The sequence below is a fragment of the Acartia tonsa genome, chromosome 7, assembly GCF_053477335.1.
Source record: "Acartia tonsa isolate MP-2025a chromosome 7, ASM5347733v1, whole genome shotgun sequence".
NCBI classification, from domain to species: Eukaryota; Metazoa; Arthropoda; class Copepoda; order Calanoida; family Acartiidae; genus Acartia; species Acartia tonsa.
The window spans coordinates 38,347,209-38,372,250 of NC_137266.1; the positions used below are offsets into that span (position 1 = coordinate 38,347,209).

At 33.0% G+C, this 25,042-nt stretch overlaps 2 protein-coding genes across 2 annotated transcripts; one reads left to right on the plus strand and one right to left on the minus strand.

The window, feature by feature from the left end:
* The first annotated feature begins 252 nt into the window (after positions 1-252).
* On the plus strand, positions 253-8,321 carry LOC145324309 (uncharacterized). The gene is made up of 14 exons (XM_080166925.1): positions 253-362; positions 966-1,122; positions 1,268-1,361; positions 1,928-2,026; positions 2,207-2,276; positions 2,674-2,800; positions 3,835-3,891; positions 4,288-4,347; positions 5,926-5,982; positions 6,150-6,240; positions 6,464-6,498; positions 6,617-6,679; positions 7,062-7,155; positions 7,999-8,321. The coding sequence occupies exons 1-14, from the start codon at positions 311-313 to the stop codon at positions 8,098-8,100; spliced, it is 1,158 nt and encodes a 385-aa protein (XP_080023051.1). The 5' UTR covers positions 253-310; the 3' UTR covers positions 8,101-8,321.
* Positions 8,322-8,836: 515 nt separating this feature from the next.
* LOC145323710 (L-selectin-like) lies at positions 8,837-23,438 on the minus strand. Its single transcript, XM_080166178.1, has 10 exons — positions 23,320-23,438; positions 21,256-21,342; positions 20,898-20,965; positions 20,490-20,537; positions 12,528-12,604; positions 11,606-11,676; positions 11,325-11,369; positions 10,364-10,426; positions 9,653-9,700; positions 8,837-9,322 (listed from the first exon to the last, which is right to left on the minus strand). Exons 1-10 carry the CDS (start codon positions 23,422-23,424, stop codon positions 9,260-9,262), a joined length of 675 nt encoding a protein of 224 aa, XP_080022304.1. The 5' UTR covers positions 23,425-23,438; the 3' UTR covers positions 8,837-9,259.
* Between the last annotated feature and the right edge of the window lie 1,604 nt (positions 23,439-25,042).

Here is a 25,042-nt window from a genome sequence, read left to right on the forward strand (position 1 = left end):
AATTTATTCTTAGAAGAATAAAGGTACTATTTCTATTCTTAGAAGCTATACATTCATTACTATCTCCGTAGCTATTTAAGATTTACGACTGAATTTTTATTACAATTTGCTAACCAATAAGACTCGCATCTATAATTTTTTGTTTAACCGTTTGACTGAAGAAAAGAAATGTGAAATACTCGGCTGCTACACTTTTTTAATTCTTTGTATTAAGTCTCCTTGTTTATGACATAATATAAAGTTGTTAGAAAAACATGATGATTTTTTTCAGAATGATTAGAATACAAATGCATAAAATGTTTATTGATGAATGACATATAAAAATGGGATTGTAAAAACAGTCAAAATGGAAACAAATCTAGGTTTGTAAAAAATATATTGGTGCTTTTACTCAAAGTGCCTATCGAGCACAGACCCCCCCCCCCTACACTTTTTTTAATTTGAATAATTATAGCCTTTTTGTGCTTGCCGGGGCCTTTACCCTGCGGGACTACCATGTCCCCAATATAGCCTAACCTAACCTTACCAAAAAAACTACCCCTGTCTTCTTATTTTTAATTAATTTGAAGTTATGGAGGGGGTGGCTGATTTCTGTAGTTGACTAGGCACTTTGAGGTAAACTGCCAATAGATTTTAAGGAAGACTTTTCTACAGTTAGAGTTTGTCCTACACAACATGAAATCTTTGAAAAAAATTGAGCTCAAGAAATTTAATTAGATAAAAAAAAAATACTTTTACTTGACCGCTGGATTTTTTGCAATCTTTATATGAATTGAACATTTTTTGCATTCTAGCTTTCATCAGTTTGACCTTAAGCAGAAAAAGTTTTAAAAAAGATACTTTTTCCCTAATTTATTTCAGGGCTCGGCAGTCACAGTAGTGTTTAGCCGTTCTCTTGTTATTGCATTAATAAGATTTTAAATAAAAAATAAGTTTATCATATTTTATGTTTTTCTTTTCTTTAGACATTGAGCCTTTCCTAATGGACGACAACTCAACCTTCCTCGACAGTGAAGAGCTTCTTCTTAATGTTGAAGGCGACTTTAACGCTGATCAGCTGGTTCCTTCCCGCCAAAACTTGACATCAGTTTCGCGCCAAAACTTCTCCTCATTCCTTGAAGCTGTCAGGAATATAATGATCATACTATTTTAAGAAGTATTTTGTGTTTATTTCTTTCATTTTTTGCTAAGACTGAAATTGAAGAATTAGCTATTTTACATGGTGAAGTAAAATTAATGCTATATCAATTTTATGATCATTTGTAATTGTCAGGGAAGCCAATGCTTCAGAAATCAGGGTGTTTAGAACTGAAGCAATTACTACAGAGCTTACCACTGAATTCAGTGAATGCACAGACATTGTAAGTTCAGTAGAAAATAACAAGAATGTCGACAACAATCATAAAAGTGAAACACAGAGAAAAGATGGACTTTTGTGTAGGCAATTCGTAATGAGCTACTATTGATTTCATTTGAAATTGAAATTGAACAACCAAATCTAACATGATTCAGTTATTGTGAAAATATTGACATAGACTTCTTATTTTAATTTTATTTAATATGGATCTGTAATCAATTCAAAGTAAATTTAATGAATGCGCGTTTTGCTTTGGTGATTTCTCGTAGGATGATTTCGGAAACCTTCCCCCATAATAGCTATAAACCTTACCCTGAAAGCTTCACTGTAAAGGAGAACCATATCGGTCCAGCGGATAGATATTAATTTAAAATAGACACACATACACAAACACACACACTCAAGTTAGACAAATAGACATCCTGCTACTTCTATCTATAATAAAAAGTTAGTCTGTCGGTCCTTCTGAAGCTTAATAACTGCTGAACCGAATGGCTCTACTCTTCAGTGAATATACCTACAGGTATAAATATATTTCACTATAGATAAAAATTTTGTTTTCTATTTCAGATATACAAATACCTGACTTTCATACTGGGATCTCTGCTGGGCTGCACATTGGTTGTTCTTGTTATACTCGCACTTTTCATTTGGAAACAATTCTATAGGGTAAGTAAGTTTATAGGTCAAAAGGCAATAACTGTCTTACTATTGCTGACAACCAACCCTTTGATTGCACGACCTTAGTCTGGAAGTTTTAACTGTGGTTGGTATTGAGTTTGGTCATATACTAGTAAATGTGCATATATATAATATTTATTTTTTAATCTATCGCTCTATCTATTTTAGAGATCTGGAGGTAAGAAGGTCTCCAGAGCTGAATCCTGGCGCTATGAGTCCTCCATCTATATTAATCCAGGTATAATTTATGTATGTCCCGTTAATTTCTTTGATTTCTTTAAATTTTTTAATAAATTTATATTACAACTATGAATGTAACCATTTTATGTGGAGTATACATATACTATACATATTTCACTTCACTAGTGGCTTTGCCCCGCGAGGCCTTTTATAGGGAAGGGGGAGGAGTTTTATCGACTCCCCACTATCACTTCTAGTTTTAAAAAGATAAAAAAAGTTGTGGGGGCATATTTGTTCAAAGCTTCACTATAATGAGAATCATATCGTTCTCGCGATAAGTGAGATCCTAAGCTGATAACTGTTAGACAGACAGTCATAATGATTTACATAAGGTTATCTATTATGTTTGGTTTAACTTTCCGCTTAATATGTTTTCATCTTTATTATTTTTTTAGCACGACATAAGGGTGGTGTTCCAATCTATGTTCCTTCCCCCACCCTGCCATTAACTCAACCTCTGGCCCTACACTCTCCTGGGGATCAGGAGATCAGTATAGACACCTTCCAGCACAGGATCTCCAGGTATGAAGCTGTTTTTTGTGCCGTCATATCATACAATTGACCATTGATAGGCAAATACACAGACTAAATTACCAATGGCAGGCCATACCTTGGCAATAACCAACTTTGGAATGCCAGAAAAGTTTTGGAATGACATAGGTATCCCAAAAATTTGTAATAATAGCTCCCCAGAACCTCTGGAAACGCCCTAATTTTTTTATAGTATAGTTTAGACACCTTACAGCACCGGATTTCCAGGTATACCATAAATATCAACTCTGGTATGCTATAGGAACTCAAAAAAGTTTAAGGTGGGTGGTAAAAGCCCCCCAAAACCTATGGAAACACCCCAATTGTTTTATATTATTGTGTAGACACTAAGATATATAAGTTTTCCGGAATTTTAATGTTAGGGGGAGATTTGAAATCTGCATCAAATTTTAAGGATTTTTTATAAAATTCGTTTTTTGTATAATTCTTTATCTAAAAGCGGAAATGCATTTTAAGTTAATTAATTTTGTCCAATAGGATAGGTGGATTTTAAACTACCTGCGCTCTAATTGGTTGAATGATGTACGCCATCCAATCAGAGCGCAGATTTTTTAAATCCACCAATCACAGATGCCAAAATTAATTAACTTAAATTGCATTTCCGTTTTTAGATAAAGAATTATAGGAAAAACGAATTTTATAAAAAAAATCCTCAAAATTTGATGCAGATTTCAAATCTCCCCCTAACTTTAAAATTCCGGAAAACTTATATATCTTAGTAGACACCTTACAGCAGGTTTTTCAAACACCTTGGTTATTATGTAAAGCAATACCTAACTGACAACTATTCTGATTTCCAAGTAAGTCTCAATAGTACAAACACTTTAACAAGTACTTCACACACAAAAATATTTTCAGACACTTTGAATTTATTACTTAAACTTAAATTTTCACCTTATTTTGAAGGTAATTACCCAAAGATGGTAGATAAGTATTACTTCTATTAGCTATAAAAGCTATATTAATTATAATCTTATTGTTCTTAATATTATTTTTTATTTAAGAAGTTTTAATGCTGAGATCATACCAGAAGAAGCAAGCAACTTTAACACTATTGAAAGGTAATCCTTAAAAAAAGGGTCTTTGTCTACCTGTGTGTACTGAAAGATCTCGCTAACTACTTAACCACGAAATGGTTCTCCTTAACAGGAAAGCGTCTCAGAGTAGGTCCTAGGAAGGTTTATGATAATTTCTGGGGGAGGGTACCAATACCCTACCAAGAAATAACGCCAACCCCCAAAAAAAAGAATTTAACATCTTTTTTTTTCAAAACTACAGTTGAAATTGGGGGGTCGATTAACCCCCGCTTAAAGGCCCCTGGAGGCCTCTAAGGCATTATGCTAGAACATAAATATATCAGCATATTTGGACAATTTTAAATCACGCAACCTAACGTAAACTTTAAGGTTGCGTGATTACTAATAGTTCAAATTTTTGAAATTACTATTTTTGCGAAGGTTATCAAATGAAGGAAGTACACGAGCTGCTAGCCCTCAACAAACACCTCTGTTATACAGGTGGGTCACAATTATTAATTAACATGTTTCACAACAAGACCATATAACATATATTAGATTTTTATAGAATATTTGTTTGTAGAGTACAACCTCATGAAGAGTTACAACCAATAGGAAATACTAAAAATTGGACAACTAGCAATAAAAAAGCGTGTATTTAACATATAAACTAATATACTCTAATATCTGTAACTCTAAGGGCACTCTAATAGAATGTAATCTAATAACGGTGTACAACATTTCTGTTGGAAGAAGGCAGTGAGAGAAGCGGATACTTATAGAGATGCTGTGCAACAAAAAATAGACAACGAGCGGAAAGAATTTATTTACCCATAATTCGACAGAGAAAGTAGCTCTGGCGTTATCCTGTTACAAAATTTTTTATCAATTTGAAAATTTGAGTACCCCCCCCCCCCCCCGACAGTCTGGATAGTCTGCGGGAGGAGGAAAAGATTTGAACACGGGAAAAAGGCAAGCTTCAATTTAATTCAATAACGTGTCCGTGCTGTGTGGGGAAGCCGAGCGAAGCGAGGCTTCTCCACAGCACGGACACGTTATTGAATTAAATTGAAGCTTGCCTTTTTCCCTTGTCCACAACTTGATGTCGGGGTACTCTAATTTTCTAAATTTCAAAAACTATTTTAGGTTAGGTTAGGTTAGGTTATAGGCTAGGGAGCCGAGCGCTGCGGCCACGGATGTTCGTTGTCTGGGGTACTTTAATTTTCTAAATTTCAAAAAACTATTTTAGGTTAGGTTAGGTTAGGTTATAGGCTAGGGAGCCGAGCGCTGCGGCCACGGATGTTCGTTGTCTGGGGTACTTTAATTTTCTAAATTTCAAAAAACTATTTTAGGTTAGGTTAGGTTAGGTTATAGGCTAGGGAGCCGAGCGCTGCGGCCACAGATGTTCGTTGTCGGGGGTACTTTAATTTTCTAAATTTCAAAAAACTATTTTAGGTTAGGCTATTTCTTTTAAATATTGCTACGCAACCCACAAATAAAATTGTTCTTGCTAAAAATACGCGGACGAGAGGGAGAACATAAAGGGGACTGGGAAAAGGGGGTTGTTGGTCAGATGGGAGAGGAAAGGGGTAAACAATACAGTTAAAAAACGCGGACACGGAGCGGACGAGAGGGAGAACATAAAGGGGGCGGGGATAAGGGGGTTGTTGGTCAGATGGGAGGGGAAAGGGGTAAACAATACAGTAAGAATTCTGTATATAAATAGACTGAAAGCTTGAAGCTGTTTGTTAGTCGACTACAGATTGCCTTGTAGCGAGGGACTGAGATCCTAAACTGGTTGGCATGGTTGACTAAGGAGGCAAGGCAAGGCTCGTGTCTCGCCTTATATACCCTCCCTCCCTTCCTCCTGTCCAACCTAATAATAGTTTACTTAAATTATTATTTTGTTGGGGGGGGGGGGGTACTCAAATTTTCAAAATCGCTAAAAATAATACTAAGAGGAATATACCGTAGCTCTTCCCTAAGAATCATAAACTAACTTTGCCTAAAGTTAAACCAAATAACTTTACTTGACCCAAGCCTTCAGCCTTTAAAACAGGAATAGAAATTTTTTTGTAGAAGAGACAGCCAGCTTGGAACCCCTATTGGTACACCCCAAGTTTCTCCCCATCTACACAGGAACATTAATATTTAATAGCTAATTCAGCACTGGTCAGCTTAAGCAAAATAAACAGTTTCATTTTTTTGAATATTTATTAATATAGGTTATAATTGTCTTGTAAAAGTTAGGTTTTATGAAAGATTATGACTCCAGCAGGGGTTAACAATTGTTAATGTATGTCCAGAGCCCGCCATAACTCCTCAAATACTGGACTCAATATAAGACATACGTCATCATCCAATCAAGGACTCAATGCCAGAACCGGTTCTGTCACAGGAAGGGTTGCCAACATTATGTATTTGAAAATTAATTTTGTATAATTGGAGTTGCTTTTTAAATTTATTTTTTTTACAAAAGTAACAAATGTATGCACAAAATTTTAACTTTTAAAGATTTTTTATTGAAAAAGGTAGATTTAAATGAAATAAAAAAAATATTTTGGAAGTGTTTCAGCCATGTCAAAACTGTAATAAAAATGGACAACCCTGAAACTGTACAGGAGCTACAAGTCCGGGCTGGGGAAATCCAACAGGAATTTATGACATAAATTTTAGCTTTAAGTTTTCTCACTAGGTGCTACCACATTAAAAACAAAACATTTCACATATTTCATTATGTACAATAGTTTTTTAATGTGATAAATTTGCTAGGAAGCCGACATCAAAGAAACAACTCTCTCTCCTCTGTTTTACGTGGTGTAGATATAATCAGGTTTGTAGTCTTGTATTTCTATCTACTTTTAATTTTATCTTTTCCCCATTCCTCCCAGGCGATTTAAACTTTGATTATGGGGGAGGACAAATATTGTTAATTTTTGCCTATTCATTTCGAGGGTAAACCCTCCAAACAGATTTAAAATGTCATGAGAAATACAGTATACCCATATTATAACTTTCTTTGCACAAATAGCTTAGATAAACTAGGGGGTGGGGGCTATTTCCCAAATATTTTCTAAAACTTTAAATCTCTGACACAAAGTTAACAAAGTTGGAAAATTTAGAACATAGATATATTTTCATGAATTCTTTACACTGCACTGGTTTGATAAAAGATTATGTTAAATAATTAAATTGATCTAACTTTAAAATTTCAGGTGTACAACCCCATGTCAAGCATCTCGAGCGAGTCCTTCCCCCACTCCTCCTCAACAAATGGGAACATTTTCCTCCCACAACAACATTAGAACTCAGGAATTGTGTGAAAATTATTAAAATTTTAAGGAATAATTTAAAATATTTTGATTGTTTAAGTATGGTTGTTTGAAGACAGTTAGGTAATAAGAAAGAATTCTAAATTTGTCGCTTTCATCATCAACTTTGACCGGTTAAATAATTTTCATTTTATTGGTAACTAGTTGCTACTAGGGTAGGACGGAAAATAGCATAAAACCACCACAAAATATTTATTAAGCTTGTCTGGAAAATAAAACCAATTCGAACCAGTGATATCTAAGATCTTTAGCTTCAGACAAAAAAATCTTATTTTTATATAGAAAACTAGCAGCAGCGCCCCTAGTATCCAGGGATATTTGAAGGGATATGAAAGGGCATAACAAACCATACAACAACTTTTTATTATAAAAATAAAACAGCCTAAAACCATCCCGGGACCTTCATTCTAAAGGAGAACCATATCAGTACAGCGGATAGCGAGATCCTGCGCTACAGACTAAAAAAGCTTACTTCTTTATAAAACAGGATAGGAGAAATTGTGTCAAATCAAACACTTTGCATAAGTCAAAGTTACTAAATTGATTAAACTAATATATTTGAAGAATATCTTGTAATAAAAAGTAGAATATTTGTGTTTGTCTGTTTGTTTATAAAGTATGATCTCGCTAACTACTGGATCGATTGCATTGAAGCTTCTTGTTGGCCAGGGATTTTTTTTTTGGGGGGGGTATGGTACCCCGAACATCCCAAAAGAAATCTCCTAAAAATGATATTAATCAACCACAAAAACTGAAATTTAAAGTAATGATTTTAAACTATTGTTAAATTAAATTATAAAATTTTCACCTAATATTGCAACAGCCCTCTCCAACTATCCACCCAAGAGGCAATCATAGAAATGGCGGAGGATTTATTGAACTTCAGGCAGAAGATTCGAGTGATGATTTAGTTAATGAGTAATTTGTGGACACATTTTTTGTGAAGCTTTTTAAATTTGTTGATTTCGATAAACTTTTGATTGTTTTTTGTAATAGCTTAGTGGAGTTATTGAAAGGATAGTACCAGGAGAAAGTCGTTTAAAAATCAGACACGTGACGTCATAAAAATGATTGATTATCTATCTTTTTTTATGGGTTTTCTTTCCCATTTCTCCTCTCATCTTCCTCATTTTTATGACGTCACGTTCTAATTTTTGAGCGACTTTCTCCACGTACAAAGGATAACGAATTTTTATTATTAACATGAGATAATTTTTGTTAAAAATAAGACATTTTGCTAAAATTTCTTCCTTCAATTGATTCAATTTTGTTCGTTGATTGTTTTAGCATTTATTAATAAAATTCTTTAGCTTATTTTTTTTATCATGCAAAGCGTGTTCAATAAAGCTTAAGTTTCCTTTCTTGTCTTTAACTGTACAATGCTTATTTTTCATTGAAGTTCTCTGTTGATTTATATGTTTGTAAATTGATTGAACAGTGTTCAAACTTTTTCAATCAATCATTTTAATCAACATATGGGGTAATTTTATCAATCATAATTTAGTGATACCTGAGATTTACTGGAAAATAAAATAGAACATTTTACTTTGTAAAAATTTATTAAATCTTACAATTATAATAATAATAATAATATAAAGAATTAAATAATAACATTTTATTTTATTTTATTTTTTGAGGATTTTTTACATATTGCATAATAAAAAGTGCTATTGGGTAAAATATTGAATGGGAAAATACAATATTTAATAAATAAATAAATAAAATAAATTAAACATTAATAAACTATATACATTAGGTAAAGCTTAATAGAAGAAATTTTAATATGTTTTTTTTCCAAAAATATGAGAAATAAATAAGTAACAATAATGCCATATAATTTACATTAAGGGTTTACATATAAAAATTAACTATTTCCATATTATTTTAAAATTCATGTACATATTTTAGGTGCTATTTTTAGTCATAATCAATCAAAAATACCTTTAATAATAAAACTTAATACTGATGTCAAAATATTAAAAAACAACTTCCTTGCTTGATAGGGGGGAATGTCTTAGCCTTATATTTGCATTGTACAATGTACATGTTTTACCAAAGTAGCGCAGCTACTCTGTAATTATCTAAATTCGGTGTGCGAATCTGGGGCTTGTCTTCTTGGCGAAATCCATCAAAACATCAGAGTCCTAAATATATAAAAGTTATCAGCTTTCCCTACAGTACAAGAAAAGCACAGATAAAAACTTCGCCTCCCACCCTTATTTTGACATGATTCTAGAAAAATATGGAGGGGGGTGGGGGGCTTGTATGGTTACTGGAAAGCCCTGTAGGGTTTGTCATTGGGAAATAAAACAGCAGATAAAAATTAAGCTACGCAAGCAGGTATTTAGACCCACGAAATGATCTTTATTAACGCAGCTACTTAACATCTAATGTGTGTCAGTATGTCTGTTAGTCTGCATTGTGGCTGTGCATAATTGTCAATGTTTCTAAAAGAAATATTAAAAATGAATTACCTCGCAGACAAACCATTTCTTGTGATAACAGGCGATATCATGCCAAACCTAAACATTATATGAATGATTAATAAATGTATAAGTATAGATATATATAACCCTAAAACTACCTGGCCCAAGTGGTTGGGACCTTTTTCATCTGCTAACAAATTGCTTCTATTCTTTTACTTTAATGTATGATTTTTAAGAAAAGGTGTAATATGTCTGTCCATGTCATAGAAGCTTCATATTGGTTCATATTGGTTTCATATAAAATTTCCAAAAATTCGAATTAAAGTCTTCTGGAAGTTTAACACTATCTAACTGACTTTCATTGGCCCAAAACAAGCACAACTTATTACAATGCACAATTAGAACAATCAGACAAAAGGTTATGCAATCAAATGGTTTGCTCTCATGGATTTAAAGGAACACGACAATGACTCATCAATTAATTTACATTCCCAATGATGATACACAAAATTAACCCATCTGTAGATTATACTTAGTGGTTGGAACGTTTGGAAACTTAACTAAATGTACCAACAAATTTGAATTCAAAAAGTTCCCAAAGTTTTTAAAGCCAACTTAAAAGAAAACGTTAATAAAAAACTTTTGGGGACTAGTGTAATAAACAGCCTAATGTCCCCTCCCTCCCTTGTTTGCTTTACGTTGTTATCAAACTTCCCCAGATGTATTAATCAGGTTTAAAACAAATAGAACGATACATACCGCGCCATCGGCATAGAAATTGTTGAGCATAGCAATGCAGGCCTCGTCGTGCTTTCCTTCAACCTAAGTTTTAACAATTTTATATTTGATATAAATTTAGTTTTTATATAGTTTAAAATCACGAAACCTTAAAACTTTATTGACATTTATAAATCAAATCATTATTTTAAAATAACAGTTTTTTTTGTTTGTTTGATTGTCTGTCTGTACCAAAGGATCTCGCTAACCGCTGAACCGTTATAGTTCTCCTTTAAATGGTAGCTTCTCAGTGGTCCTAGGAAGTTTATAACTATTTTGGGGGAGGGTGCCATTACCCTTACAAAAAATCGCCCCCAGAAAAAAAATTTCCCCTACTTTTTTTGCTTTTCTATTTAAATCTAAAATTATAATTTGGCGATGGCCTCCCCACCCACCATAAGTACCCCTAGAGAGTGACTACTAGGGGCGTATCCGCTAGTTATATATTCTAGTATAAATTCATAACAGATTAATATCCGCTAGATTAAAATCGGTTCTCAGCCAAACTGATTGGTTTTAATTTTTAATTTTGATACCCGCGGAAAGCTGTCTAATAATACGATTCGAATAATAACTATTATGTCTTTCTGTGTGTACAATCCATCTTTTTTTTCTTTCTATTTGTATGGCTTGTTTTTCTGTAATGTCTTTCATCCTATATGTCTTGTCTATCTTTATGTATTTTGTATAATTTAATGTTTGTCTGTCTGTATTTCTTTACATCTGTAGGTATGTCTGTCCATATGTATATCTTATGTCTAAATGTCTATCCGTTTGTCTATCTGTAACGGTACACATTTTTCAATCTATCTTACAACCCATTCATATGTATGTTTGGCTGTATGTGTGTTTGTATGTATGCATATATCTGTTTATCTATCTGACTGTTTGTATTCTGTATTCATTAGACTGTCGGTCTGTCTGTCAGTCTGTCTCAACCTACCTCGAATTCTCTATTATCAGGCTGAGCGTCTCCTGCGCCTCCAGTCTTTAGATATTAATTTGTCAATCAATCAATTAATAACATAATTTTTTTACAGTTGTTATTTTTAGACAATGAAAATTAAGAATGTTTTTACAAAAAAAAGTAACGATTGGAACATACTTTTCATGGAAGCTTTATTAATGTCTTTAGGTGGTTTTAGGCTATTTTACTGACCCCCTTCGCCCACTCATATAAGGTAAGGGAATAAACTAGAAAAAATAAAAGGATGACAAATTTTCCTTGCTCCAATCTCCGGTAACTTTGTTGTTCCTGGAGCCAAGTCTTACTCCAGATCCTGCCCAGAACCATCCTGGAATATATAGATATATAGATAGATAGATAGATAGATAGATAGATAGATAGATAGATAGATAGATAGATAGATAGATAGATAGATAGATAGATAGATAGATAGATAGATAGATAGATAGATAGATAGATAGATAGATAGATAGATAGATAGATAGATAGATAGATAGATAGATAGATAGATAGATAGATAGATAGATAGATAGATAGATAGATAGATAGATAGATAGATAGATAGATAGATAGATAGATAGATAGATAGATAGATAGATAGATAGATAGATAGATAGATAGATAGATAGATAGATAGATAGATAGATAGATAGATAGATAGATAGATAGATAGATAGATAGATAGATAGATAGATAGATAGATAGATAGATAGATAGATAGATAGATAGATAGATAGATAGATAGATAGATAGATAGATAGATAGATAGATAGATAGATAGATAGATAGATAGATAGATAGATAGATAGATAGATAGATAGATAGATAGATAGATAGATAGATAGATAGATAGATAGATAGATAGATAGATAGATAGATAGATAGATAGATAGATAGATAGATAGATAGATAGATAGATAGATAGATAGATAGATAGATAGATAGATAGATAGATAGATAGATAGATACTTACCATTAACTAGAGGAGGCTACAAATCTTCTCTTTCTATCTATCTGTCTACTTACCAATAACTAGAGGAGAAAGTTTTCTTTCTATCTATCTATCGACTTACCATTAACTAGAGGAGGCTGCAAATCTTCTCTATCTATCTATCTACTTACCATTAACTAGAGAAGGCTGCAAATCTTCTCTATCTATCTATCTATCTATCGACTTACCATTAACTAGAGGGGGCTGCAAATCTTCTCTATCACAACCCTCAAAGTTGCACTTTCTTCCAGAGGTCCAGAAAAACCTGAAATACATTTAGAATCAATGACTAGTTATTATTGTTTTAGAAAGGCGGACAGAAGGACATTTAATGACAATTAAATAGTAGCTTTGCTATTTAAAAGATATGAAGGAGAATGGATTGATTTATAAAGTTACTAATAGCCTAATAAAAGTATTGTAATATCATACAAAGTTTTACTGAAAATTATTAATTTAATGACCCCTTCTTGCCACAAATTTTATACTTTAATTATCTACCTACATATTTCTCATCCCTTATATTATCCTATACAACAAACATGATTACAGATGTCCAAGGGTTGGAGTAAAGAGGTGTTAACACCCATCAAACTTTGAAACCTCTCATTTTACCCCCCTCAAAATTTAAAAGTATATTGATTACTCCCCTCAAACCTTTGAGACCCCTTATTTTACCCCCCTCAAAATAAAAAGCTTGTACGTCCCTGAAGATGACTGTAGTAAAATTAAATTAAATGAAGAGTAAACCATATAAAGTGTGCTACAACAATTCAGTTTCAGAGTTTTCTAGAATCTAAGGGAAAGGGCATCTGACGAAAAATTACTTTTTAATGAAAAAAAAAACCAGGGCTCTAACGTGATAAGACAAAGGCAAATAAATTGTTGTACATCCCCAATACAACAAATTACCATTTCTGTCAATTACAATTAGTGGTTGAAACGTTTGGACACTTAACTTAATGAACCAACCAATCAAAATTGATTAAAGTCCCCAATTTTATCAAGCCAACGAATAAGAAAGCGTTATTATAAAACTGTGGAGACTAATGTCGTTTCTCTGTGGAAAAACAACAAATGGTCCTTTCTTACAAAGTGCCTAGCGAGGAGCTCCAACCCTGCGGGGATAGCCCAAAGAAGATAAAGTATAGAATAGAATCCAGGTAGAAGATTCTGCCTGGCTAGCCTAAAGTAAAATTGGAACTTTTGAAAGACCAAAACGGCTATAAGGCTGTTAGTGAATAACATGATTTCAGTAATTATTTAGAAAAAATATTCAAAATTAATTCCTTTTGCAATAGTTTACTAAAAGCCATGTACCCAAGAATCCAGCTTCCTCTTCCCTATTTACAATGGATTAAAAATGAATTTAATGTGCATATTGGGCCTTAAAAAAATTTAATTATGTAAATTTTACAAAAAAAAATATTGGTCTCAGTATTCATTTCTATTCCTCCTTATTCTATGGGATAGCCTATAGCAAATATAACATACCATAACTTTACCTAATGTAAAATTTACAACCCCCCTCCCCCCCCCCCCCCCCCGAGTTATTTTCCATTTATTTCATAATTAAGACAAGGATTTATGGTCTCGTCTTGGCACTTTGGGGGGAAGCCACACAACCGACCATTAGATAACACAACTTTTTTTCTAGGTTCTACATATTAAAAATAAGTTCAAGGAAAGGAGTAAAAAATGTTTTTATTTCTGATTCAAAGTCCCTGACAATCTATACTACATGAGTATGATAAATAAACAAAGTGTGCTGTGATTGATAATTTATTAGAGCCACAGAAACCCCGGGAGGGAAGGGACATTGGATTGTAAATTATTCTGGTACCCAAATGACTTTGAGTACTCTTAATGAATCTTGATTGGTTGGTTACCAATTTTTTAATCTAAGAGGGGTATAATTTGTTTATCATCATTGGGGATACCCTATTTAGGTTCATTTAAATTACAGAAGTTTCATATCATAAGATACTATCTAAATCATAGCTGTATGACAGTTCATTGTTCTTTTTTTACTCTAAAATGCTATCAGATTGAATTTGCTGTGCTACTTATGAACGTGGATACTTGAAACCCTTGTCCTAATATTCTATCACTCTAGGTTTATAAAGTTTCTATTGTTTGGCAACAAAAGGAAGTTTTATAAGTTGCAAGCAATGCTGACCTACATATTTATATCAACTATCTATCTATCCATCCATATCTATCTAATATCTGTACCTATTTGTCTATCTACCTAACTCCTCATTTGTTAATATCTATCTTTCTATTACTCATTAATCTATCTATCAAGCAATGCTAAACAACAACTATATATCTATCCATCTATATCTATCTAATAGTTGTACCTATTTGTCTATCTACCTAACTCCTCATTTGTTAATATCTATCTTTATATTACTTATCAATCTATCTATCAAGCAATGTTTACTTACTCATTTATATCAACAATCTTTCTATTTATCTACATCTAATTTTGTTAACTACTTGTCCCCAGCGATACTTTTTAAAAAAAAAGGTAGCATGGTACGTTGTTCGATATCTCAAATGGTCTCTCTCTCTCTCTCTCTCTCTCTCTCTCTCTCTCTCTCTCTCTCTCTCTCTCTCTCTCTCTCTCTCTCTCTCTCTCTCTCTCTCTCTCTCTCTCTCTTTCTCTTTTAATTTAAGCTCCTCTGTTACGATATCGATGGTGAACTCGCATGCTACCTTTTGATTGAAAGGCCGATTTTCCAACGTTTATCGCCAAAAAGTTAGGTGTTAATTTATGGAATTCGAGGTAGCATAGGAATCGGTTCATATATTGCACGAGCTCGAAGGCGACTCTTGCTGGGTCTATCTATCTATATGTCTTTCTACTATCAAGCAATACTAATTTATATGAACTATATATCTATCTATTTATCTATCTATCTAATCATATACCAATCCTTCAAAAAAAAATTCTAACTAGCTAATATATTTATTTTTTTCATCTTTCTTTCTAGTAATTTACCTATCTATACATTTTATCTATAGCTACTTATTTATCAAATATTTCTCTATCACTATCTCCTTTTAAATCTTTAGGACATTTTCTCAAGTTCATTATAATTTATCCACAAATACCTCTCCCTCTATCCCTAGAAAAAATGCGCAAGCCACGGTGATGTGCAGATTTTTGACATCACCTAGTTGTTGCTTCTTAATCATTCTGGGTATTTTTTTATAAGAAGGGCGGGCTAAGGGGGGGGGGTATTTATATTGACTTTAGCCTTTTAGTGTTTCTGGCTTTTTAGGGTTGGGTTTCGATCATAGTTCGTGTCATACTTATTTTTAGTACAAGTGGCTCCGCCCCTATTCTCCAGGGGCATCGCCTCAAGAGGTACTTCCCCACCTTAAAGCTATATCCTATCCTATTATATAAAGTAATAAGTTTTTTTTTCTCTGTAACGAAGGATCTCACTAACCGCTAAACCGATTTAGTTCTCCTTTTCAAGGAATCTTCAAATATATCCCAGGATGGTTTTAGGCTATTTTATTTCCGGATCTATTATGTCTTGGGATGGTTTTAAGCCATTTTTTGCCATTTCCGAGCTCTTGAAATACAGAGCCCCTAGATGCTAGTGGCACAGCCGCTAGTATATGTATATAATTAAAAAATATCTTATCTTTACACTCAAAATTAAACTTATGATAAAAAGCTTCCATAAAATTTACACACAAACAGACATCCTGTTACTTTTATATAAGGATATCAAATGTTTGCGATAGTATTCAATGATAGAGTAATAGATAAATATCTAAAATAAGATAAAGCTTCCCTAAAAATCAAGATAAAATCTACTTAATAGTTATCTTACACAATAGAGATAATCTAGAGACACACTCTCAAAATCAATAGGAAAACAATGGAGGAACAACCCGGTCATCCTATTAGTTAGAAAGTGTACAGATCTATAATTAGTCGTATTACTTGGCTAGATTAAATTATATCCCCGCTCGTTTAATAAGAAGCATAAGACAAAACATAAGTCAGCTATGAATAGTTGAATTTCTTAGGATAGAGATCGCTGTCGAAAAATATAACAAACATGAATAATGGTGTTTGATGAATTGTGGGGTCAGATGGACCATCTTAATATATTATGTCTTTTTTACATGTCTTATTACAACAAACAAAACCGTAAGCAAAGTATTTTAAAGAATGTAATGTCATGCTTTTAGATGGATGTTTTTGACTTACTTAAAACTTATAAATCTTTTTTCGTGGAATTCATAATGTACATTTTTCTCAGGGCTCGACACAGTCTCAGCTGCTTTCATTAGGTGCAGCTTGAATGTTATCTTTTTTGTTTATTGCTTCGAAACCGATTTATTTCCGCTGGCTTGAAACCGGTTCTCAGCCATACAGAAAAATCCTGTCTATTTTTGTATTACAGACCATTTTCCACGAACAATAAAATAAAAATCGTAATATTAATACCTTTTTTGTTAGCCCGGGTCTTAGACCCCTCAGGTCTAACAAAACTGATTTATTCTTATAATTTTTTATTTTAATATCCGCGGAAATCTGCCTATAAAACGATGCGATAAATAACTATTTTTACTCTTTACAGGGTAGCTTCTTTTAGGTCCTGGGAAGGTTTATAACTATTTGGGGTTGGGGTTACCACTACCAAGAAAAAAAATACAACACCACAAAAAAAAACACATTTTTTCTCTCTGTCTACCTTTTTGTCTATCTTTCTGTCGATATTACTTTCTTTCTGTTTGACTCTTTGACTATTTTTCTCTCTACTTTTTATCTTTCTGTTTATCAGTCTAAATATATCTATTTTTTGTCAATTTTGGTCTATCTATCTGTCTGTCTTTTAGTCTATATTTCTTTAAATCTTTTAGCCTATATACTCATTTGCCAAACGTAATTGTTAAGTGATAAAGAAAAAAATTTTAAGAAACATTTTTTAAAACAAAGGATGAACCGTACTTAACATTAAACACACGTAAAGAAATGTACAAAATTTTGGTGCCCCTAGGACATTCTTACCCGTTTTTCTCTTGGAAATGTTAAAAAGAACAATTGAAATTGAATTTATGTGACAATATTGACAATGTCATAGACATATATTCATAATTTTATTTTATTTGTTTATGTTTGTGTTTCTTTAGTGTTTAATCTATTTTTTTCTTTACCTGGGCATTGTTCTTAACTCATTCCCACCTAGCCTAACATATTTTTAAAAATAAATTGAAATGGGGTTGTGCGGTGTTCTGGCCCTGTAGAGCTTACCAGTACCCAATCTTACAACTTACTTTTAATCTATTAAAAAATAGGTTTCAGAGCTCGACAAGGTACTTTGTGGGAAAACGCCTTATATTAAACCCAAACTAGTATTTCAAAGTTTAATTTTCCCCACAACAGGGTTTAGGCACAGGACAATACAACTCTTCCCCTTGAATTCAATTTATTTTAAAAATAGTTTGGAGGAGGGAGGTTCATTGCTCGAAAAGATACTTTAAGGAAAAACACCGTCTTTTACATCTAAAACTAGTTTAATTTTCTGATTGAAGTTTGTGACTATGTATCCATGTTCCAGAAGTGACATAATCCTGTCTACTCGTGTGTGTTTCATGTCATGGCTAGGCTTTAAAAGAACACTCCTAGTAGCTTTTTATATTTAGTAGCGCAGCTACTCTATGACTAGAGAAGTTCTGTACGTCCGTCCATACGTCAAGTGAAATCATCCTGTCTACTAGTGTGTGTTTCATGTCATGGCTAGGCTTTAAAGGAACACTCCTGGTAGCTTTTCATTTTTAGGAGCGCAGCTACTTTATGACTATGGTAGTTCTGTACGTCCGTCTATACGTCAAGTGACATAATCCTGTCCTGTCTACTCGTGTGTCTTTCATGTCATAAGAAGTCTTTAAAGGAATAGTTCTGGTAATCGATATATTATTACTTGGATGTTGAACCAAATTTTCATGTATTCTAAAAATGTAAGAACGATAACCCCCATCCACCCCCTTTACCCCATCCTCTACCCTACTGAAAATCGTGTATAGAATCGTATTACAGAATTTTCTACGAATATTAAAATAAAAATCATAAAATTAATTCCAGTTTTTTGCTGCCCATCGAGTCTAACATAACTGATATTATTTTTATAATTTATCATTTTAATATCAGCGGAAAGCTGTCTATAATACGATGCCATAAATAATATTAGATATTTTTTAAACCAAAATATATAATTATTAGCTGTTAAAATGAATTGATTTTTAACTAAAGATAAAAATTCAAATATGACATAAGCAAAAAGGTACAAATCTTACAAAAATAATCATGAATAATCTCAATTTATTAAAGATAAGCAATGATTGTCCTTTTAATGTATGTAAAAGAATATTTGCTTGTTCATAGAAAATGTTTGTTTCTTTAAAACCACTAATACATATCTAATTTTTAAAGAAGTATTTGATTAGCGGAGGGGTTAGAGGCCAATTTGTTATTACTCTAATGGATATCTTATTTTAGTTCTGAAGTTATTACAAAGGGGAAAAAACAATTTTAGACCATTTTTAAGTTGAGGCTGAAGTCATAGGGAAAGAAATGTTTAAAAGGTGGAATAGTTTTTTCGCAGGCATGTTTAAACATGGGAGAAAAATATGTAAACTCCCCTAATTATCTGTAATGTTTTACAAACATAAGTAATTCTTAGATATATGTCATGAAACAACTTATTTTTATTCAGGATCATGGTTTCAAGAAGGGCTCGCAGCCGCGCATAAACCTCACCTTTAAACCAGCATATGCGAAGAAAAAAATCCCTAAAGGATGGATTGTCTGTTTAGGAACAGGTTTATACATCCAGCTGAATTTAAAATTTATAAAATGATAATTTTACTGAGGCTTGTTGGCGGCAGTCGCGCGGCTGCCGAGCCCTTGTTTCAATTTGGGACAGCAACATGTCTTGTCCGTCCATACATAACGCAGCAATACCAAGTGTTAATTAAATAAATTGTATAAATCCTAGCTTTAATAATAGAAACCTAAATCTACCATGCAACGCTATTGTAATAATAACATCATAATCATATCATCTTAAGTTGTTTTAAATGATTGAATGTCCATTATTTTTTTTAGAATTTTTGTCTCTTTTAGAAGAGAAGTTAAAGAATTCATGGTTTACTTGTAACTGTACTTGGTCTTACTTACTTCTTAAATTTCGTAGGGGAGTTGAAAATGGACATTAAATTAATCTTCCCTCATATTATAAAGTTATAAAGCCTTGTCAACCTTGCTATCTATTTACTACCCGTTGCTGTGTCGTGAAATTTATGGAATCGTCATAGGGTCATAACTAAAGACGTTAAAAATGGTTCCTACTCCTGCTATATCAGATGCGTGACGTAGTGGGAATGACTTAGACCAAAAACAGGCGCAACTTGATTACCATGCACAGTGGTGCAATCAAAGAGTTAGTTGTCTGTTGAGTGTTACTGTGGTATTCGGCGACCCTGAGCCATGTTGCGTGGCAACCCTGACCTTGGTTCGGAGAAGGGCCGAGGGCCCTCCCCCGAGTACCGGGGAAGGGGTCAGCCTGACCCCTTCCTATGCTTTAAAATTAATGATAGATTTTGACAGCCGTATTATGGTTAAGCTGCATTGTTTGGTTCCCCCACCCCTTCCAGGGATGGGGGATCATTGTTGCCCATTCTGATTAATGTATATGTATTTATATTGATTTTGCTTTAGTATTATTTATTCCAATCTGTGTATTTATTATTTGTTGTATTATAAATTAGTAACCTTTGGACCCTGAATAAAGTAACATCTGAATAGACTTTGTTTGTTATTTAGTGATAGCTAGAGAAGCCCAGCTTCTCTATAATTATACGTGTCCATGTCTGTTCGCACTGCCGTAGTCATTTGAACTTGGGTAACGGCCATTTAACCGAGGCGGTTACCACATTACCTTGCCTAATAATATGGGCAATTAAGCGTGTTACACTGCAATTTACACGGAGAGTGTGTTTAAGGTGGCGTGAAGAGGACTTGTCGTCACCTAGCCTCCAAGAGGTCATCTATTTACCTTTGTAATTAGGTACTTCTACCTATAAATTTACCAATCTTTCTATCTATCTATCTATCTCACCTGATAAGGCCATTAATCATTCTCTGTTTCACAAATTCATTCTCCTCTCTAAATAAATGAAATATTGTACATCAAATAAAACATTCATAAAAGATGCTTTAATAAACCGTCATGGATTAAATAGATTCTAAACTCAATAACTATCGCTGAAACGATATTAATTTATTTAATAATTTCGGTGTTTTCGCTCAAAGTTCCTAAGGAGCAAAGAAATCATCCTGTTTTCTAAGTCATTGAAATTAAGGAATTAGTAAGTTTTTCTTTATACTTATTCCCTTTAGGGCCTAATTTTGTGCCTTTAACGCTGTTGTACCCAATGTAACATATTTTCATTTATTTTTAGGTGGGAAGAGGGTTAGGTTGTGCTCTATTAGGTACTTTCACGGAAAGCAGCCGTAAATTCTTTACCTGGTTTCAAGTGACACAAGATCCATGCAGTGGCGCCTACAGATATTTCTACCAGTTATCCAATCAACCTAAATAAACAGGGATCTTAAGGGATAAGACAATGTATGATTAATATACATCCCAATAATGATGATTAACAAAATCATCCTTTCTGTAGATTAAAACTATTTTAGGAAACCAACAAATAAGATTTGAAATAATTATAAACCTTGCCTTGACCTTTAGGAAGCTTCATTGTAAAGGAGAATCATTTCGGTTAGTTGTCTTAAAACAGACAAACATCCTGTTATTTTTCTATATAATATAAATGCACTCGTCAAGTAATTTGCACACAGGACACACACAAGAAAATGAATACCTTAAGGTCTTTGGTTAGATCATACTCCCAGGAGAAAAAATAGTTGTGGGTTCCAAACTGGGCATGGCGAATTCTATTAGCACAATCCTAGATAGACAGTCAGATCAATAGTTTTGAGTTCCAAACTAGGTATGTCTGATCCTATTAGCATAATCCTAGATAGATAGATAGATCAATAGTTGTGGGTTCCAAACTAGGTATGTCTGATCCTATTAGCATAATCCTATATAGATAGATAGATCAATAGTTGTGGGTTCCAAACTAGGTATGTCTGATCCTATTAGCATAATCCTAGATAGATAGATAGATCAATAGTTGTGGGTTCCAAACTAGGTATGTCTGATCCTATTAACATAATCCTAGATAGATAGACAGATCAATAGTTGTGGGTTCCAAACTAGGTATGTCTGTTCCTATTAACATAATCCTAGATAGATCAATTGTTGTGGGTTCCAAACTAGGTATGTCTGATCCTATTAGCATAATCCTAGATAGATAGAAAGATCAATAGTTGTGGGTTCCTAACTAGGTATGTCTGATCCTATTAACATAATCCGAGATAGATAGACAGATCAATAGTTATGGGTTCCAAACTGGGTATGTCTGATCCTATTAACATAATCCTAGATAGAGAGATAGATCAATAGTTGTGGGTTCCAAACTAGGTATGTCTGATCCTATTAGCATAATCCTAGATAGATAGAAAGATCAATAGTTGTGGGTTCCAAACTAGGTATGTCTGATCCTATTAACATTATCCTAGATAGATAGATAGATCAATAGTTGTGGGTTCCAAACTAGGTATGTCTGATCCTATTAACATAATCCTGATAGATAGATCAATAGTTGTGGGTTCCAAGCTGAATATGTCTGATCCTATTAGCATAATCCTAAATAGATAGACAGATCAATAGTTGTGGGTTCCAAACTAGGTATGTCTAAACCTATTAACATAATCTTAGATACCTAGACAGATCAATAGTTGTGGGTTCCAAACTAGTTATGACAGATCCTATTAACATAATCCTAGATAGATAGATAGATCAATAGTTGTGGGTTCCAAACTAGTTATGACAGATCCTATTAACATAATCCTAGATAGATAGATACTAGATAGATCAATAGTTGTGGGTTCCAACCTAGGCATGTCTGATCCTATTAACATAATCCTAGATAGATAGATAGATCAATAGTTGTGGGTTCCAAACTAGATATGACAGATCCTATTAGCACAATCCTAGATAGATAGATAGATCAATAGTTGTGGGTTCCAAACTAGTTATGACAGATCCTATTAACATAATCCTAGATAGATAGATAAATCAATAGTTGTGGGTTCCAAACTAGGTATGTCTGATCCTATTAGCATAATCTTAGATAGATACACAGATCAATAGTTGTGGGTTCCAAACTAGGTATGTCTGATCCTATTAACATAATCCTAGATAGATAGATAGATCAATAGTTGTGGGTTCCAAACTAGGCATGTCTGATCCTATTAACATAATCCTAGATAGATAGATAGATCAATAGTTGTGGGTTCCAAACTAGGTATGTCTGATCCTATTAGCATAATCCTATATAGATAGATAGATCAATAGTTGTGGGTTCCAAACTAGGTATGTCTGATCCTATTAGCATAATCCTAGATAGATAGATAGATCAATAGTTGTGGGTTCCAAACTAGGTATGTCTGATCCTATTAGCATAATCCTAGATAGATAGATAGATAGATAGATAGATCAATAGTTGTGGGTTCCAAACTAGGTATGTCTGATCCTATTAATATAATTCAAGGATCTAAAGGAATAAGACAAAAGCCGATAAATTGACGTACATCCCCAATGATTATACACAAAAATACCACTTGAGTAGATAAAAATTAGTGGTTAAAACGTTTGGACAGTCAATTTAGTGAACCATCCGATCAAATACTCAGCGAATAATAAAACACAAGACTTTGGGGACTAGTGTAATAAACAGCCCAATTTTCACTCCTTGCCTAATAAAAAATAGATAGATAGAATGAAAAATATAAAAACAGATGAATAGATTGATAAATACCTTGGGATTAGGGAGGGCTAGCTCCCCCGTAGAATTATCATTCTGTGCCCCAACTGTGCACAGTACAGTAGCACCTACAACACTCATTAACAGTAATCTATGCATTTTTATTTTCTGAAATAGAAATAGAATTTAATAGTTAAAAATCACGAAACCTTTTTATCTATATAATAAAAAGCACAGGTAATGAATATAAAAGATACATCCTTTCTAAATCATCCAATAGGAACACAGTGGAGGACAATTTGGCCATATTATTGGTTGAAATGTGTACAAGATGTGGTACAACAGGGCGGTTTTTTTCTTATTTTTTTTTATTTAATCATGAACCTATTTAGAAGATAGAATATTATACATATATCTAATGTACTGTGTTAGACCAACTTTAACCTAACCTAACATAAAATAAGCGTCATAAATATGTTAAATTATGTGGGGGAGGTTTATAAGAAGATCAATTGCAAAATAAGCGGTTAATTAATTATATATAAACTTTTTTAACAGTAATAAAGGACTATTGTATACTTAATCTAGTATGCATTTTTTATTACTTTATAACAGTAAATTATTTTAGGGATAAAAGTCAGATTCTAAAATAAATCAACCTTCAATAAAATTACAGTTACTCATAAGTATAACCTATTGTGATGTTATGATAGCAACTAACAGAAGAAACCGCCCTAATTTATTCTAAAATGTTAAATGGGTAATCTATCATCGTTTAAAGCCTTCTTGTTTCATAATATATTAATCATAAAATTAATTAATTCTTTACTTCCCTCTATTAAAAACATGAGGTGCTTCGCCCCTAGCCTTAGCTAAAGGAGATGCTTTTCAAATTTTTCCATTATGGCTTTGAAACCAATCAAAATCCGCTGGTTTAGAACGGGCTCTGATTAATACTATAAAATTATGTATCATATCATATCATAAAAAAAATTTACGAATACTAAAATAAAAATCATAAAATCAATACATGTTTCGTGGGCCCGGGCCTTCTGCCCCTAGGGGCCAACTAAACTGGAATTAATTGTAAATTTTACTATCCGCAGAAACTGTTCCTTATTTTACCTTATTATACAGGAAACATATAATAGGAGGACAGATGCTAATTAAAGAGAAGCTTCACTTTTGACAAACATATTTTGGTATTTAAAATGAAAATAAAGTTTTTTTTTACATATGATGATTATTAGGTACTACGTCAAACCCTAGATACGTCAAACAGTAGATGCGACAAACGCTAGACAGACAAACAGTAGACAGACAAACCCTAGACACGACATACGCTAGATACGACAAACACTAGAATGCGACAAACGCTAGAATATGACAAACACTAGATTTTTTCTAAAGGCGACAAACAATAGATACGACAAACGCTAGAATTAATCCTATTATGTAAAGTAATACGCTTTTTTTGTCTGTAGCGATGGATCTCACTAACCGCTAAACCGATATGGTTCTCATTTACAGTGAAGCTTCATATGTGTCCAGGGAAGGTTTTTAACTAATTTTGTGGAGGGTATCTACCCCCCCCCCCACAAAAAAATATTTTTTTTCTTTTTAAAACTTAAAAAGAAAATGAAATAATCTTTTTTGTATGTAGCAAAACTGATATGGTTCTTCTTTAAAGTAAAGCTTCATATAGGTCCAGAAGGTTTTTAACTAATTTTGTGGAACTTAAATTATATTGCCTATTACTGACTAAAATTATATGGTG